The sequence below is a fragment of the Ascaphus truei genome, chromosome 2, assembly GCF_040206685.1.
Source record: "Ascaphus truei isolate aAscTru1 chromosome 2, aAscTru1.hap1, whole genome shotgun sequence".
Lineage (NCBI taxonomy): Eukaryota > Metazoa > Chordata > Amphibia > Anura > Ascaphidae > Ascaphus > Ascaphus truei.
In genome coordinates, this window is record NC_134484.1 from 298,463,174 (window position 1) to 298,482,647 (window position 19,474).

Sequence of the window (19,474 nt, forward strand, 5' to 3'; positions counted from 1 at the left end):
GATACCCCTTTGTCCTAGCTTAGTGAATCTCCTCATAATATAAACTTGAATACTGTATGACAGTGAACATTTTTAAAATATATCATAGCATGAAACAGAATTTTTCAAGACATAGGTAGATTATTCATTAAATTGTGAAGCCCTAGAACAGATGAATACAGTGGCTCTCTACTTTTTTTTTTTAAGCACAGGCACCCCTGAAAGATTTTTTAAATATCAGAGCATCTTTGCTTTTCAGACCTTACTCATCCCCCACTTACTGTAGGTCACACACAACGCACTAACCTTCCTATTCGCATGCATAATTATTCAATTACATATCAAACATAGCTCAAGTTAAATGTATGTATATATGTGATGCAGCAAATAAAAATATCACTTGTGAGTACATTCCCATGTCTCAAGACAGGTCGGCACACCTGCTTTTTACCATGATCTCTTATACAGTGCTTCCACTGCAGCCAGGGATTGTGGGGAATGACATGAACATGAGCACACAGTTTCACCTTTTACTTCATGTAATTTTAACATGGACCCCTATAAGCATACTTTATGTCTGCCGTATTACACAGCTTTACAGCATGGCCTGGGTTAAAAAAGGGCATAGCCTTTAAAACCTGCTCACAGACAGCTGTTTCAACCTTTTGGGTCTCGTCAGTGTGATGCTGGTTATACTGGCATTGCAATGTGAAGTTGGAATAGGATTCAACCACACATTATATAAGTTAATGTGATGTAATATATTAGGGCTTCAAACAGGTCAACTAGGTAAATCACTTGTTTAAAGTAGCAATACTACATTCACCATTTTTTATTTTCCTTATTTTTATATGTAAAGCATGTGACAATGTATAGTTCTACAGTCTTTCCTAAACTGGCAATCGTATGGTGCTTCTGTTATAAATCTGTAAAAATTCTGATTGTATGCCGAACGAAATGGCCACCTTCCAATTTTCTGTTGCAGTCTGAAATGCTGCTGATATGTAACATTATATTACCAAGTGTAATACACTGTTACAGCTTTCAGAGTAATACAGTAGGCAGTCTGCTGTTTGGAACATAGCAACATATCCTTTTGTGATACTTTGTTGCCAAAGGGCAGAGCTAAAAAAGGTGTCTCAGCCTGTTTCAAAACAGGAAGTGGAAATAACTTTCTAAATGCTTGCTGTAGCATCCAAAGGATGATCAGTACATTAAAAAAAATCATTAAAAACTCAAAAATACTACAGAACTGAACACACACACACACACACACACACACACACACACACACACACACACACACACACACACACACACACACGTGTGTGTATGTATATATATATATATATATGTGTGTGTGTGTGTGTGACTTTTACAAATTTTTCACATTCCCTTTGAAAAAGTCACCGTAGTGACGAAACGCGTCAGGATACGTCATTACGACATCCCGCAAGTGCGCACTTTACGGCTGAAGGGCGCATGGAGCTGATTTGAGGCTGATACACTTGGAAATCGCACTGCAAGCAGAGATACAGCTTTTTTGTCCATCAAGAGCTGCTGAAAGTGAACCGGATAGGATATCGATCCGTTGGTGTGATCCAGGACGATGTTACCATGTTGGTGGTGATTATATCACAAACTGCTTGATTTTCTTTTACTTGTGTGAGTGTCCTTAATCCCCTTGTCCTCTTTTTAACATGAAATGAACTTTTTCACACTATGGGACGTGCGCTCGCTGTTCTCTTGTTTCTATAGATTTCTGCTGGAATTGGTTATTCCTTCTGAGAGCAGCCTTGGATCCCTGGAATTCCTCTTGTTCCTAATTTGAATTTTCTGGACTCAACAAAGGGTTGAACTTTCTGCACATGTTTTGGTTTTCTTTTTTTGTTTGTTATGTTATGTATGTTATCACTATTATTGTTGGCACAAAGTATTTTTTAGATTAATAATTTTTTCACATTTATTTACATGTATTAGTTTAATTATATTCACATTTTCACATATCACACTGTTTCACAAGTGGCTCTACTGTATTTTTTCTTTATATATATATATATATATATATATATATATATATATACAGTGTTCAACAATTAATTATAACTACACGCCCGTGGCGAGTGGATTTAGGCCGCGGGCGAGTAGTTCTGCGGCTCTAGGAATTCCCCATGCAATTTTCCCTGCTCGCACTATGTGAGCCCATTATTTGGCTCCTTCTGTACCTGCAATGGCCGCGCGGCGTCAGACGCTGTGTTGCCATGCCAACATGACGCTCGTGATGCGCACGAGCCGAGCCACCATTGGAGCCTGGCGCCGGCATGTCCCGTCTGCCGCCCCCGCGTGTCCCATCTCCCGCCCACATCTCCCTTCTCCCGCCCGCATGTCCCAGAGGCTGGCTGCATTTCCCGCCCACATTTCCCAGAGGCTGGCCGCATCTCCTGCCCGCATGTCCCAGAGGCTGGCCGCAACTTCCGCCCGCATGTCCCAGAGGCTGGCCGCATCTTCCGCCCGCTTGTCCCAGAGGCTGGCCGCATCTCCCGCCCGCATGTCCAAGAGGCTGGCTGCATCTTCCGCCCGCATGTCCCAGAGGCTGGCCGCATCTTCCGCCTGCATGTCCCGCCCGCATCTCCCAGAGGCTGGCCGCATCTCCTGACCTCACTCACCTCACACCCGGCTGCCCGACCCCACTCGCCTCACACCCGGCCTCACGAACCTCCCGCCCGACCTACCGCACCGGCTGCCCGACCAACAGCACCTCCCGCCTGGCTGGATGAACTGCTGCACAGGTGGGCCCCTCCTTTCAATGAATACCCTGTTTGTGTATGTGTGTGTGTCTCTGTGTGTGAGTGTGTGCGTGTGTCTCTCTGTGTGTGAGTGTGTCTCTGTGTGTGTGTGTCTCTGTGTGTGAGTGTGTCTCTGTGTGTGAGTGTGTCTATGTGTGTGTGTGTCTCTGTGTGTGTGTGAGTGTGTCTCTGTGTGTGTGTCTCTGTGTGTGAGTGTGTCTCTGTGTGTGTGTGTGTGTGTGAGTGTGTCTCTGTGTGTGAGTGTGTCTCTGTGTGTAAGTGTGTCTCTGTGTGTAAGTGTGTCTCTCTGTGTGTGTGTGTGTGTGTGTGTGTGTGTGTGTGTCTCTCTGTGTGTGTGTGTCTCTGTGAGTGTGTCTCTGTGAGTGTGTGTGTGTGTGTGTGTCTCTGTGTGTCTGTGTGTGTGTGTGTGTGTGTGTGTGTGTGTGTGTGTGTGTGTGTCTGTGTGTGTGTCTCTGTGAGTGTGTGTGTGTGTCTCTGTGTATGTGTGTGTCTCTGTGTGTGTGTGTGTGTGTCTCTGTGTGTGTGTGTGTGTGGGTCTGTGTGTGTCTCTCTGTGTGTGTGTGTGTGTGTGTGTGTTTCTCTGCGTGTGTGTGTATCTCTGTGTGTGTGTGTGTGAGTGTGTCTCTGTGTGTGTGTGTGTGTGTGAGTGTGTCTCTGTGTGTGTGTGTGTGTGTGTGTGTCTCTGTGTGTGTGTGTGTGTGTGTCTGTGTGTGTGTGTGTCTCTGTGTGTGTGTGTGTCTCTGTGTCTCTATGTGTGTGTGTGTGCGTGCATGGGAGAGTGTGTGCGTGTGTGATATTAGAAGTGTCACCCAGTCACCCCACCCAATCACCCCACCCACCCTCTGTCTCTCACCCTCTCTCTGTCTCTCACTCTCTCTCACCCTCTCTCTCTGTCTCTCACCCCCTCTCTCTGTCTCTCACCCTCTCTCTCACCCTCTCTCTCCCACCCTCTCTCTCTCTCACCCTCTCTCACCCTCTCTCTCGCTCTCTCACCCTCCCTCTCTCTCTCTCACCCTCCCTCTCTCTCACCCTCTCTCTCGCTAACCCTCTCTCTCTCTCTCTCACACCCTCTCTCTCTCTCACCCTCTCTCTCTGCCTCTCTCTCTCACCCTCTCTCTCACCCTCTCTATATCTCTCACCCTGTCTCTCACCCTCTCTCTCCCTCTCTCTCACCCTCTCTCTCTCTGCCTCTCACCCTCTCTCTCTCTGCCTCTCACCCTCTCTCTGCCTCTCACCCTCTCTCTCACCCTGCCTCTCTGCCCTCTCTTTCTGCCTCTCTGCCCTCTTTCTGTCTCTCTCTCTCGCCCTCTCTCTCTTGCCCTCTCTCTCTCTCGCCCTCTCTCTTTCTCGCCCTCTCTCTGTGTCTCTCACCCACACTCTGTCTGTCTCACACCTTGTCTAAATCTCTTCTTTACCTGGACATTGAGGGACTGCGGATCAGGTAAGATCCCCAGCGGGATTGCTGCTGTAGATATTGTGAAGCGGGGACGTCCAGACACTGGTTAAGGGGTTCAGGAAACTAGTCATTCACATCTGGCTTTTATTTCTAGATCCGATACACACACACACACACACACACATACACACACACACACGTAACAAGGACTAATGGTAGTATAATGTAATACAATAAATACATTTATTTCAAAAACGAATGTTGTTCTGACTAGGAATTTATTAAATGTATTTTATTTATTTATTTTAAAGCAGGGTTGGGGGTGGGACTAGGGTTGGGGGCGGGACTAGGGGTGGGGTTGGGGCGGGACTAGGTGGCGAGTAGATTTTTTGGTTGGGCGTGTAGATTTTTGGGTGATTTGTCGAACACTGTATATATATATATATATATATATATATACACGCACACACACACATATACATACATACATATATATATACATATATATATATATATATTGTGACAGAGTCACTGACTCAGTAGGCTGGAACAGTAAATGGAGAGACGCTGCAGCCAGTACACAGAGCGTTAATCTCCTCAGAGAGAGAAAGCACAGCTGAAGACTGATTAAACAGGGGCTGAATTCATCAGTGAAACAAGTGCTTTAAAAAGCAGGAAGTTGCTCACACAAGGGGAGCTTGTTTTTTCCCAGGAGGGTGGAGAAACTACTCCCGGCTAGGAAGCCCTAGCTGTTGCTCTGGTCCCCCAGTCCTGCGAGGTGCTTTGCTGCTGGGACCAGCTGGGACCCCAACCCAGGATAAAGATAAAGATTGCTGCGAGCTGGACACAGCCTGCTCCCCGGAACCGGTGTTCCTGTTTGCTATTGGAGCTGCATTATAGATAAGACTTTATTATGATACTTATTTGTTATACTTTGTTGAACACATGTTTTGGGCATAATCAGATTAGCTGGCTGTAGTTTTGCCCTGTTAGTAAGGGCTCAAGAAGTGAGTTAGTTTCCCTAACGGGAATAGACTTTGTTTTCTAGAAAGTAGTTTCTTAAAGGGACAGTGCACCCATACTTTATTTTGGTTGTGGCTAATAAACCACTACAGTTTAAAGTTTCCCATCGTGTCTAGCGTCTTACTGACCCTGCCGCGAGGCCGTCCTGCCACAATATATATACACATATAAATATATATATATATATATATATATATATATATACATACATACATATATATATATACATACATACTGTTACAAACGCCCCTCTTTTGTAGTGCTGACGTCTGTCTGGGTTCTTCCCGACACAGTCTTCTAGGGTTAATTATACAACAAACAGGATCATGCAAAGTATTATGCTGCTTAACTCAGGCTTCTGCCTGCATTATTTTCATCCAAGTAAGGTACTGCAGCTTTAACATGTGAAGGTTAGAGGTACTCAGATACTTTCATTCAGCAGTTCACATATTTCAGTGTTACAATATTTCCCACACTGTTATTTCAAGAAATAAAACCAAAATCATATAAGCAAAATCCTATCCCTTTCAGGGATCTAACTACACATCAGAATCAGTCTCTCTAACAGCTGCTGGCCAACTAACCTGGTTCCCCAGCTTAAAACAATGCTCTCTCATTTAGGGTCACAAGATACAGCACAGTCTTTTAGCAACAGCAGTAACCCTTTGTTTTGTCTTATCTGTTTGTGGTGTCCAGGCAAATCCTCTGGTACTGTGATACGTGGAGGGGCCGTCAACCCCGACACTGGAAACAGGGGAGCAGCGATACCCCCAGCCTCCAGGCTCTGAGGAGAGAGCGTGAAATGCAAAACCTCTCTGCTCTAAATACCTGTGCATGTGATTAGAAGAGCAGGTGAGGGAGAACTAGAGCCATTATAATCTGTGGTCTGGATTTTCCATCCAGCTGCCTGCGTTAATGGGAAGCTGTGGAACGGATCATTTTTAACTATTCCTGCACTTTTTGACCTAAAATGGGGCAGAAAGCTGCCTAACATCTTTGGACTATGTCACATATCCCCCTCCCCAGCTCACACCTACTCGGGTGAGCGGCCATGGACCTCACTGGGGTGAGCGTCCTACCTGAAATACTTGAGCTAACTCCTCAGTACAATATTAAGTATTCACATGACACGAATTTGAACTTCATTATATATTTACCAACCGAAAAGGGCATTTTTTTTCTATATTGTAAGCTACCACTATTTTTTTTTCCTTATACTACAGCCTTGTAATCTTAAGGGCCATCAACCCTGTATATTAATTTGTAGTTTTACCTACATTTTCAATGAAGAGAAAAAAAAATACAACATTGCAATATTTACAAAAATGCTTTTCTAAAGGCATAGTATAGCATATACTGTAGTAGTGACATAGTCCACTCGTATAACATAAAAATCGGTTAGTTCCCAAACATTTTTCCTTTTTTTATTTTCTTGACTTCCAGTCCATTACACCCTCTGACTTTATTTCAACACCCGCTGCAGCCTGCAAATGACTGGACTGTTTCTTCAGCCACTGACGAGACCCTCGGTCCGGATTCTCCTTGGCTCCACAGTGTGGTCCAGAGTGGCGAGATCTGGAACTATTCAGGCGCCGTGTTGACCTTCGTTGCTTTTTCTTTTCAATCTTTGATTTCCCTTTTGGGGCCATTACCAGGCCTTTGCGTTTTGAAGACCTAGTTGCCTCTGTACAAACGTAGTCCATATTAACAACGTCATCAGGATCTGTCAACAAGTTTGTGTTTTCAGGAACTGCCACCCACTTGGCTAAAACATCTTCTGTGGTGGCCTGGCTGCGTTCACTAGTTTGATAATCTTCTGGACAACGTAAATGAAATTGAGGATCTGGATTTTTGAATCCCAGATCAGGGAGAATATTCTCAGGAGGGTGCCTATCTGTTTCTGGAATAACAGCAGCACAATCAAAGTCAATTCTTTCTCCTTCCTCTTTGTCATCAGTGAGGACATTGACTTTAAGTGTATAGGAACGTACAGCTTGCTTGGTTAGGAGGTAGGATTGATAGCCCGACTGAACCACTTTAGCAGCTTCTCCCATGTCCTGGTAGCGTCATTGTTGCTGTCCTTTATTTCTTTTTCCACTCAGTGCAGCTGCTAATTCAACTTCTTTGGAGTTGAGTTGCGACTCCATGTCTGTCATTTGTTTCAGAGCAAAGTTTAACTCTGTTTCATTTTTTCTATTCTTGACCTGCAGCTGCAGGTGCTCCTCTCGGGTCTTGTTCAGCTCCAGCAGCAGCCGGGCCCCCTCATTTGCCGTGTGGTCCAGCTGCTTGTGGATATCGGCCATCTCACTTTCATAGCGCAATGTCAGGCAGACCACCTGACGGACGGACACCTCCTCCATTTCGGCGCACTGTATCTCGCGCTCAGCCATCTGCTTCTGCAGCTCTTCCTGTATTTCTAGCTTTTCCTGGATCAATTGCTTCTCCACTTTTGCTGCTTGGTGAAGCTTCTTATCACCTTCACTGATCTGGTCAGTCAAGTCTGAATTTTTCTGTTTCAGAATTACATTCTCTCTCTTTACAGTCTCTAAATTACTCAGGGCATTCTCATAGGTTTCTTTCAATATTCCCAGCTCTGTGTTCAGACCGTGGCCCTCCAGGAGTGAGTTTTGCACCTCTGTGCTGAGCGTGTGAACCTCTTGCAGAGCCTTCCCGTATTTCTGTTTTAGGATAGCAATCGATTTGTCAGATTTAATCTGTTTTTCCTCTATGGTGGCAATTACGGTGTTGGCCTTTTTCAGACTAATCGTCACCTCTTCCAGCTCACTCCGTAAGAGAGACTCTGTTTTCTTCAAAGTCTCGTGCTCTTGTAAAGCTGGAAGTATACACCTCTGTAACTCGGCGTTCGCTTCTCGCTCCTTGTTCCAACATTCTCGCACCTTATTGTTAGATTCTTGTTCCTTCTTCCAACATTCTCGCTCCTTCATCAATCCCTGCCGCAGGACTTCATAATCATGGCGGGCAGCTTGGAGTGCAGAAACCAAAGCCTCTTTATCCTGGTTCAAGGATTCAGCTTCCCTTTTCTCCTCCTTTTCCTTTGCCACTGTTCCCGTGACAATTCTGCCGGTCACTCCGATCTGCAGCACATCTCAGCGCCTTTCTGACGCATGTCCTGACAGCACAGGTTCAAGTGGCTCGGTCACTTCCCCTGTGACTTGAGGAACAGTTTTCTTTTTCTTCTTTCTTTTTGCTTTATTAGCTCCAGAGATATCAGTGGTACTGGGCACACGCTCACTGGTATCAGCTTCCACATCTTGCTTGCACTCATAGGGCGTTGCTTGTTTTTGCAGCTGTTTGTCTTTGAAAATTTTGGGGCACACATCTTCCATGTGACCTACTTTATGACAGGCCCAGCATACTAAATTCATCTGTGGGTACGGCTCTCCTCCAGGGGCCACATATGAGTCGTCATCATCATCATCATCGTATGGCCTGAAGGGACACTGTTTTTCATGATTATGTACATTACAAAACAAACATTTCACGTCGGCCATTTTAGAAACCCGGCAGGGACAATCTGCTAGCTGCAATTTCACTCACTTCAGCAACTTGCATACAGCACTTGCTAGCTGCAAATTCACTCACTTCAGCAAAAGGCATTAGCTTTACAAACAACACTTGCTAGATGCAAATTTTTTTTTTTTTCCTTCAGCAAAACATTTTGGTTATCTGTTTGGGTTCAGGGTGCTATTGCATCCACACTTCGCACATTCTCTGTGTATGCTAGAAGCACAACTGATATACACAGTGGGACAGACTTCACTCATAGCATCTGTACTTTAGTTCAGCTGGGCGGCCATTTTAAACCCCCGCATTTATTTGCAAACCCACAGACTTTTTAGTGTCGACCCGCATTCTCCACCATATGTGACAAACGCCCCTCTTTTGTAGTGCTGACGTCTGTCTGGGTTCTTCCCGACACAGTCTTCTAGGGTTAATTATACAACAAACAGGATCATGCAAAGTATTATGCTGCTTAACTCAGGCTTCTGCCTGCTTTATTTTCATCCAAGTAAGGTACTGCAGCTTTAACATGTGAAGGTTAGAGGTACTCAGATACTTTCATTCAGCAGTTCACATATTTCAGTGTTACAATATTTCCCACACTGTTATTTCAAGAAATAAAACCAAAATCATATAAGCAAAATCCTATCCCTTTCAGGGATCTAACTACACATCAGAATCAGTCTCTCTAACAGCTGCTGGCCAACTAACCTGGTTCCCCAGCTTAAAACAATGCTCTCTCATTTAGGGTCACAAGATACAGCACAGTCTTTTAGCAACAGCAGTAACCCTTTGTTTTGTCTTATCTGTTTGTGGTGTCCAGGCAAATCCTCTGGTACTGTGATACGTGGAGGGGCCGTCAACCCCGACACTGGAAACAGGGGAGCAGCGATACCCCCAGCCTCCAGGCTCTAAGGAGAGAGCGTGAAATGCAAAACCTCTCTGCTCTAAATACCTGTGCATGTGATTAGAAGAGCAGGTGAGGGAGAACTAGAGCCATTATAATCTGTGGTCTGGATTTTCCATCCAGCTGCCTGCGTTAATGGGAAGCTGTGGAACGGATCATTTTTAACTATTCCTGCACTTTCTGACCTAAAATGGGGCAGAAAGCTGCCTAACATCTTTGGACTATGTCACAATACATATATATATATACATACACACATACACACACACACACACGCACACATCCGGTCATCAGGATTCCTTCCACGATGTTATAGCAGCTGAGTGGCCTCCATAAAGAACCTTGTCGGACTGTGTGGGGAACAAAGAGAAATCAGCTCCAGAACTGCATCCCTGTCAGACACCTCAGAGGCGCAGGAGATCACTTGGTGATATTAACTTTGATCCTATATTTAGAGAATTTCTCTACCCTGACTGCCTTTTACTATCTGCTGCTCAGCCTTGAGAAACGCTATAACATCTTTGGGAGTTGGATTCCTTCCATATATGCATTCCATACACCTTGTTTGCATTATGCCTTGTTTTCCCTCATGTCCAGTTTTTTACAGCTCATGGGGGTTATATTTTGATCTGTGTGAGATAACTTATTGCATGTTTTTCTTATCCTTCGTGGATTGGTCCATTTATCTTTGAGCAGTTATTTCTCTGCATTACCTATCAGAGGAGTATATATATGGTATTTATACATTGTACTTTATGTGCAGATAGACTGCCCACTGTTTGCATTGTACCATCCATGGTTTGGCATATGTGAGTACATTTGAGTTTAGGATGTTCTTATGCTGAGTACATCCCTCACTTTGAGTATTGTTGTGGCATTATTGTATGTCATGTACCTATTTGAGCTTCATCTTACCCTTCTGTGGTTCATTTTGGGGACCGGCCGGTCATGACTCTATGTGGGATCTTTTGATCTCCACTGAGAGTGTTAGGCTTACTCTCCATTCATTTGCATTACAACTGCATCTCCACTTTGTTAAGGGTTTTTTCACACACACTTTGCAAGGTTAAGAGCTCCTCACTGTATTTTCCCTGTTTGCCTTGTGTTGTTTAAATTGTATGTTATTTTTCACCTTGTTTTTGTTGTTGTTTCAGTCCATGACAGAATAAACTTTTTTGGATATTATTATTTTATATGATCAGAGTGCTTGTGTTGGGATTTCTCTGTCTCTCTGTGTTTTCATACTTTAGTTCCCATAGCACCGCCACTTACCTGTATCTTGGTATATCTGTGGCTTTTGATCATATTCACCCTTTTTGGTTTTTGATGCGGTTATGTTTGTGTTTTTATATATACATATACACACACACACACACACACACACACACACACACACACACACACACACACACACACACACACACACACGTATGTATGTTTCACGTTTCGCTGCTTTATTATAAAATCTCACCATGTCTTTTTTTGCACAGTTCAGTTGCAATTCAAGACTTTCGATGCTGACATTATTCTGATGGTCTTGCTCAGATAGTTGGGTGTGTAGAGATTTTGTCTCCAGAACAAGGTTATTTATCTTTTCAAGTTGCGCTGCAGATTCCTTTTGCTGATCATTTGAGGAAGAAGAGTGTTGCATGACAGACAGAACTTGCTTAGCATGGCCTGAAATAAAAAAAAGATAGTCATACTGAAGTCTTAAAATATAGCACAGGTAGATAGAGATGAAGAAGCGCTCAAATGCTAGGTATAATAACCAATAATAGCCAAAGCCCAAGGATAATCCAGAAACAAATAACAAGGTGAGAATAACAGCAGCAATATTGGGTAAATAAGCCTCCTGAAGACAGGTACTGGGTAGGAATGAACCCCCCACGATCAGTCTCATTGGAAGCAACCCTGTAGCAATGAAGTACTCACAAGTCCTTGGTTGGGGCTGGCAGGATGTGCAGCTTCCAGTGGTAGCCTACACAGGAAATGGAGAGGAGCGCACGATCCAACAGGAGCAAGGAGAGGACCCAATGCAAAAAAATATGTAAACTTTATTCTGTCATACACCTAAAATCCAACGCGTTTCGAACGCTGGTGCGTTCTTTATCAAGGATCTGTTGGATCGTGCGCTCCTCTCCATTTCCATTTCCTTTAAAATATAGCACAGCATTATGATAAACTGAAAATGTAACAAAAAAAAATAATAATATGATTTTACAATGTAGATCAGTTTAACAAGAATGGACTGCCAGATGATCTGCATATTTGGAAAAGCAGGAGTCTTCAACTGTACCTTCTGCATCTATATTCAGAGAGATTACAAGATTTATAACCTTATTTGTTTCTCTGAGGAGGTAAGTAATTGTAATGAATTCTAATGTGTACACTACAGTACTGTACATGTGCTACAGTAATGTGTCGACTTGCAGGTGTTTAAAAAATACCACAGTGGTCCATTGTGAATTGACCTTGGTACTGAAGAAGTTACAATACTGTATCAATTTAGGCATTTCATATAAAAAAACTCAATGCACAGTGTCTGGTTTTCTACTGTTCAGAGAGTTCTGAGGTGAGTACACCGCTGCAGTACTTGTTCAAAAAGCCCGACATAACGTACGCTTATTTAATATGGTCCGCAATTAATGCAGCAGATGATAAGATGGCCACAGTTGGTCAAATTTATCAATATGTTATCGAAAATTATGACTTTTACAAATTTCACCAGATGCTCGTGTGTGGAAGCGTGCAATAAGGAAAAAGTTATGTATCAATCCGTGTTTTTTTCGTATTGCTCCTGCACCCGGAGTTAGAGGAGGGTATTGGTGTGTTGCGCCAGATTTTTCGAGTATCTTTGATTATGGAGACTTCAAAAGGCGAAAGGTCATGGTAAAACCAACTAAGATTCGTCAGTCCCAGGCCAGCAATGGAACAGCACCAGCGCCAGCGCCAGCACCGGCTTACAATAACGGTCCAACCGTCAGTGAAAACCTGGTGACCGGCAACCCTTGCTATCTGTCCCCGCCTGGATACCTGCAGCCTGAGCAAGATTTCACGTACAGATACCAGCAAGCTTGCATGTACCAAAAACATTTCCAGCTTCATCAGCTCTCAACTATAGGTGTAGCGGGCCCGCTGTCACCTGTCAACTACGTGTATATTCTTTTCTTCTAGGAAAGTAGGAGCGCTGGTGTATTCAGTGATATATAAAATATAAGAAAAAAGCAAATATAGTGCAGATGGTTGATACTGGTAATATATCAATCTGTTAGCTCTAAGTGGTTGCACTCACAAAACTTCTTGAAGTAATGGATATGTCAGAGATTCTTCTCTCTCTGACTGGAGCCCTTGTAATGGATGGATACAATAAATCTCAGGATACCCCTCAGTAAGTGTGGTATGTCGACATGAAAAGAAAAAATGCCACAATAATGCATACTATTTGACCAATTGTATTACAGAATACGAATAGCACGAGTAGTTTCACTCACATTTTCAATCTAACAAACAGGCATTGGAGAGAACCGCCGATATTAAGAAGGACTCCGTCGGTGCAGGCTTCTGTGTGTCTCACTCGCGTCTCACCCCCTTGTTTCCGCATGCGTCACTTCCGGGCAGCATCACAGGTGAGGGCAGAAGAGCGTCCTGCCTTGGAGATCAGCTCCGATTGCCAGTCCTTTAACACTTCTCTAACAACGCTAACTCAACGTGTTTCACTAATGCTTTGTCATGTTTTAGAAACACTGTATTTTGTTATAAAAGGAGACACAATTAAACAATTTAAAAGAATTAACATTTTTTTAAATTTATTTGGAGTAATTAAAAACATTTATTTATAACTTTTGAACAGTCTAACAATCACGCAGCGAATTCTATCCCCACCAGTCTGCCCTTTGAGGGACGAGCCCTTGTATGCCTCAAAATGCCATTTATTAAGTCTCTCATGATTGTCATTAAATGATCGTTAACCGTAAAATAGCACTGCAATTCCTCCACAATGGTTCTCCTTAAAGTTTCAGGAAGAGCCTTTTTGACGTGACTCCCTTCTTAATTCACGTTGTGGGTCCACCCGCAGTACACCTCGTAACTTACGTGATGTTTGAAGATGTACATGGCATATATCTGGGCTATACCAGCACTTGCAACCCTATATTTGTCCCTGACTTGCTGGGGCAGGTCGCGCAAGCTGATGTCGAGCACCGTTTCAATGCAAGCGTGTGTGGGTGTGATTCTGGGAGCGGGTGGCAGCGGGCGAGGGTAGGTGGTCTGGGAGGATGCTTTCCTCCTGTTCCTCCTGTCTTAGTCGCCTTATCTGTGTTGTCATCTCCTGGCGTGGTCTTGACAGGGTTGTCATGTCATCCTCACATCCATGCCACCCTCCTGCTTCTGCGTCCGTATCCCCGCTATGTCAGTCTCTATCTTCTCCATACGCTTATCCATCTTCTCCATCCACCTATCCATATTTAGCATGGTCTCTAAAAGAAGATCTATCTTCATCAAAGGAATAGAAATTGGACACAGGCAGCACAAAATATCACTATTCGCAGATGATGTCATTTTAACCCTGACGCAACCCCAAACATCCCTACCTAACCTCCAAAAAGAACTCCGAGATTTTGGAGATATATCAGGCTACAAAATCAATAACGATAAATCAGAAGCGCTAAATTTAAGCCTGCCAGAGCCAGAGGTGAAACTCCTCAAATTAAACTTTAATTACCATTGGAGCTCCTCGAGTATCAAATATCTGGGAGTAAAGATATCGAGGAACTACCAATCCCTATATCAACAAAATTACCCGACCCTGTTCCGGAAAATTAAACAAGACTTAGCGAAATGGGGAGGATATCAAATATCATGGATCGGGAGAATGATCTCGGTTAAAATGAACATACTCCCCAGATTATTATATTATTTCCAGACGCTCCCGGTCCACATCCCTGGCTCAGAATTAAAGAACATACAAAAACTAATCTTCCACTTCATTTGGCAGGGTAAGAAACCCAGAACCGCTAGGACAGTTCTCCTGGCATCAAGGGGTAGAGGAGGACTTGGTGTCCCAGACATCACAAAATACTACCTAGCCGCACAATTGCGACAGGTGGTAGTCTGGAATGCCAACCCAAACCAATACTGTTGGCTAGATATAGAATCATACTACGCCGGAACGCCTTCACTACCAGCTTGCCTTTGGTCCCTGAGCAGGGAAGACATGCAGAATAGTAAACTTAAATTAGGCCCAATGAGACACACATGGGAGACCTGGACGAGATGCAAATATAAATTTAAGCTCACTTCGCCCCAATCCCAACTCATACCAATTCACAAAAATCCGAAATTCCCTCCTGGTTGTGAGCCCAGACAATTGGACCAATTCAAAGCAAAAAATATTAGAGCGATCGCTGACCTCTTGAGTATTGGAGAATTCCTGAGCTATCAAAATCTACAAACTAAATATGAAATAACAAGTTTGGACGTGTTCAAGTATCTACAAATTCGGCACTTTATTCGAACCTTATCCCCAACGTTGAAATTTCCCCCTCTCACAGTTTTTGAGCGGCTCTGTCGAGAAACAGGCCACCAGAAAGGTCTTATAACACAAATTTACGCAGAATTGGAAAGGGCTATAGAAGCCCCCACACATGACTATATGCTGCATTGGGCAGCAGAATTGGGAATAGTTATAGACCGAGAGGACTGGGAAAGAATTTGGGAGAATGCCTCAGGAACTTCCATATGTACCACAATCAAAGAAAATATATATAAAATACTGTTCCGCTGGTATCTTACCCCAGTTAGAATAAATCAAATCTACCCCGAGGCGTCCGATCTATGCTGGAGAGGTTGCGGTCAAAAGGGGGACATGGCACACATTTGGTGGACATGTCCGGAAATTCAAAAATACTGGGGAACCACTCAAAAATTAATAGAAGAGGTCACCGGCCTCAAAATCCCTGTTGACCCGCTGACCTACCTGTTTGCCAGGCCCCTAGAAAATGTGGACCGACCAACAAGTAAATTAATCTCCTTCATCCTAACAGCGGCTAGATGTGCAGTGGCGGCCGCCTGGAAGAAAGTGTCTCCCCCCTCAAAACAAACGATAAAAAATAGGATACAAGAGGTAATGAATATGGAGAAACTATCGGCCTTTTTGAAAAGATCCACGGACTCCTTTAATAAAACATGGGACCCGTGGCTAACCCACATGGCACCCCCACGTCCCTAACCCAAAAATGAAAAGTAAAAAGAACGAGTCTAGAAACTCCAATAGAAATATTCTGAGGATGCGATAAGCAACAGGTATCCCCCCCTTCCCCCCCCCCTTCTCCCCCCTTCCATACTCTTACTCTCTGTTTCCATACTCGCGCCCCCCTCACAACCCCAGGAGGGTCAGGGGGGCGATGAGCTTTCCTCTCTCTTTCTGGTTTCTTTAACCAAAAAATGGAGAAAACTTGTATTAGGCTGTATTGACATATATGACATGTACAATGTGAAATAAGTATTTGCCTAATAAAAATTTTTTGGAAAAAAAAAAAAAAAGAAGACCTATCTTTACCATAGAGTTCTCAGGGATATCGACACAACCCATTCAGCATGCGGGCGAACGAGCTGGATCTTGTGCAAGGAGTGCTGTGGACATCTGAGTGGATGGGTGCTGGAGCGGATAAGCTAGGGGTTCCCCGCAGCAGAGCAGCATCATCGAAGAGTGCAGGAGACAGTGACCTGGGGGTTCCCGGGAGAGCAGCGTCATCGAAGAGTGCAGGAGAAGGTGACCTGGGGGTTCCCGGGAGAGCAGCGTCATTGATGAGTGCAGGAGAAGGTGACCTGGGGGTTCCCGGGAGAGCAGCGTCATCGATGAGTGCAGGAGACGGTGATCTGGGGGTTCCCAGGAGAGCAGAGTAATGGATGGGTGGCTTCCATTGGTTTTGCATTCTTTCTACATCCGCAAATTTCTTCTTGACATAATAAGGCCCAGGCTTCTTAGCCTTTGGAGTCGTCAGAAGGTTTTCTTTATTAGCCTTGGCCTTTCACTTGGAAAAGGCTTCCGCCTTTCGCTTTTTCGGCACGGCAGAAGAGAGTGGGTTCCTGCGTCCGTAGAATCGGGGTTGATCCATGGAAGCAAATGGGACAATGCAGTATCTGGACAAGGGCAAGTTCAGATACAGATCAGCGAGTGGTAGTCTAAGGAATTTGTGTCACCTTTAATGCACTGTGCCCCTGTTTGTTTTTTTGTCACATGCATGGCAACGAGGTGCAGGTGTTAAAAGTGGGCGTACTGTAATGAGACCCATTAAAGTATAAATACACCATCCATTTTGTTGATTCACTGCACGTTGAATACACATTGAATATACATTCTTGTGCTTGTATTTATTTCTAAACGCAGCGATGCCGGTTAAAAAGATTTCCAAGGATCTCAGCATGAGAATACAGGATATGTACAAAAGAGGACACCGAATTTCAGAGATTCAATGCTGGTTAAGTACTTCTGGCCTCGTTGTACCAGCAGCCACCATGAGCTATCATGCCCACTGTAAGGCCAAAAATGTCAAGCGGACACCAACAGTTACTACCGCGTAAGTAAAGTATTTTCAATATGTTTTATTTACCGTACAGTACAGTAATAGCACATTTACTGGTTAAATGGATTATTGTTTTTAACAGAACCTTTTTCCTAGCAATTATTTGAGATAAAAAATTTTTGTATGTTGCAAATCGTTCCTCAAGTATGATAATTACATTCTTACATTCTTATAATCAATTAATTTAAAGACACCCATTCTATTAAGTGAGTTGCATCTCTTTCCTTAATTATCACTCACTTCATTATTACTCATTGTGACTCACTCACTCACAACCCCCAATGCAGTACACAGTATACTGTTTACTGTAAACAGTATGACACACACACAAAGTACCAGTAATAGTATATTATAATGTTACAGTATATACTGTATATATATCTATTATAATTTATATCGCTGTATATTTATGCATTATAACTATATTATACAGCATATATCTCTATTATAATTTATAGTGTTGTATATTTATATAACTATATATATATATATATATCTCTATTATAATTTATACAGGAACATAAAAACCTCTCTATGAAGGTTTTCAGGCAGCAATAAAGGTGTATTAACATACAGCAAACCGCAGCAGCGGTAGACAGTGCAAACTCGCAAGGAAGACCCTGAAATAGGGCATGATGCAAAGAAAAGCATCCTGGTAATAGGGTGGGTGATCCAACTCGTGACGCTGGTACTGTATGTTAATACACCTTTATTGCTGTCTGAAAACCTTCATAGAGTGGTTTTAATATTCCTGTTCTTCTGTTAAGAGTTTTTTGCTGTCAAGACTTTGCTTTATCACATTTTGCTGTGTCTGTGCCATTCAGCCGATACCCCATCACCAGTCAGGTGATTGGATTTTATTTTATGTTCCCCCACCTGTCCCATCTACTTAAGAGAGACCTTATTATCTGCACACCTTTTTACTAAGGTCATTTTAAGGTTTCACATTATCCCAGACAGAGTTGCACTATTATTGTGTGTTTTGTTTCAACACCAGTGAACTGCGCTCCCTGACTCCTCTACACTACTTCATTCTAAGGATCAACAAGGAAGATAGAGTGAAGGTTGAGCTGTACTCTGTTAGTCGTTTGTATTTATCTCTTTGTCCTATACGGTATTTATTATTGTTGTTGTATTGCTCATCTTAGACACCCATAGGAGCGCCTGGTGAATTTCTGTCTCCACCTTTGCAGAAATGTACAGCTGTAGGTTGGATTGCTATTAGACTTTGAAGACAGCAGCTCGCGATCGCCCAATTGAGTTTATACACGGTATTGCAGACAATGCTAAAAAAACGATCGCAAACATATCAAAAACTGATCGGAAAAAAAAAGTAAATTTCTAAACGGTTGGAAAACAGAGCGTGTCTGGCCACGGTTATCAGAGTGGCTCCGCTTCGGCTGCTTTAGAATAAAGGCTGCTGCAGCTGTAGACAAGGGTAATGCAGTTGATGTGGTCTACTTAAATTTTGCAAAGGCTTTTGATACGGTTCCACACAAGGTGTACAAAATAAAGAAAATTGGACTCAGCAACAATATATGCACCTGGATTGAAAACTGGTTAAACGACAGACAACAGAGGGTTGTTGTGACAGGGTAAATAAACGTCACCAGCCATATGCCTGGCAGAGTTAATTAGTCTGAGCCCAGCTGCCTCATCAAGGTGTTTTAAAACCCCCAGGCTTTACACACATGCAGGCTAGCTGGTCAGGAGACAGGAGTGAAATGCTGAAGTAAGATTACTGCTACAAGGTCTGTTTTCAAAGTACATGTTTGAGAAGCTGTCTTGTTTTACTATGCTAACAAGAAGCTGTTTTGTTTTTGTGTGCTGTAATTTTTAAGGCTCAATAAATGAACCTCATCAAGAAAACCCGCGTGTGGTTGCATGTACCCTGCAATAGTTGTCATAAATGGAACTTTTTCAGGTTGGGCTAAAGTCGTGAGTGGAGTACCTCAGGGATCAGTACTGGGACCCCTGCTTTTTAACGTGTTTATTAATGACCTTTAGGTTGGGATCGAGAGCAAAGTCTCCATCTTTGCTGATGATACTAAATTGTGTAAGGTAATAAAATCAGAGCAGGATGTAATTTCTCTTCAGAAGGACTTGGAGAGACTGGAAACGTGGGCAGGTAAATGGCAGATGAGGTTTAATACAGATAAATGTAAGGTTATGCATTTGGGATGCAAGAATAAAAAGGCGACTTACAAATTAAATGGAAATATATTGGGGGAATCCTTGATGGAGAAGGATTTAGGAG

General features: G+C 43.3%; 1 protein-coding gene across 1 annotated transcript in view; it reads right to left on the reverse strand.

Moving 5' to 3' along the window:
• The window catches only part of CEP72 (centrosomal protein 72), a 179,069-nt gene that overhangs the window by 14,660 nt on the left and 144,935 nt on the right, over window positions 1-19,474 (reverse strand). The window contains exon 9 of the mRNA XM_075588599.1: window positions 11,106-11,311. Within this exon, the coding sequence (XP_075444714.1) occupies window positions 11,106-11,311 (206 nt within the window). The remainder of the gene's footprint in view (window positions 1-11,105; window positions 11,312-19,474) is intronic.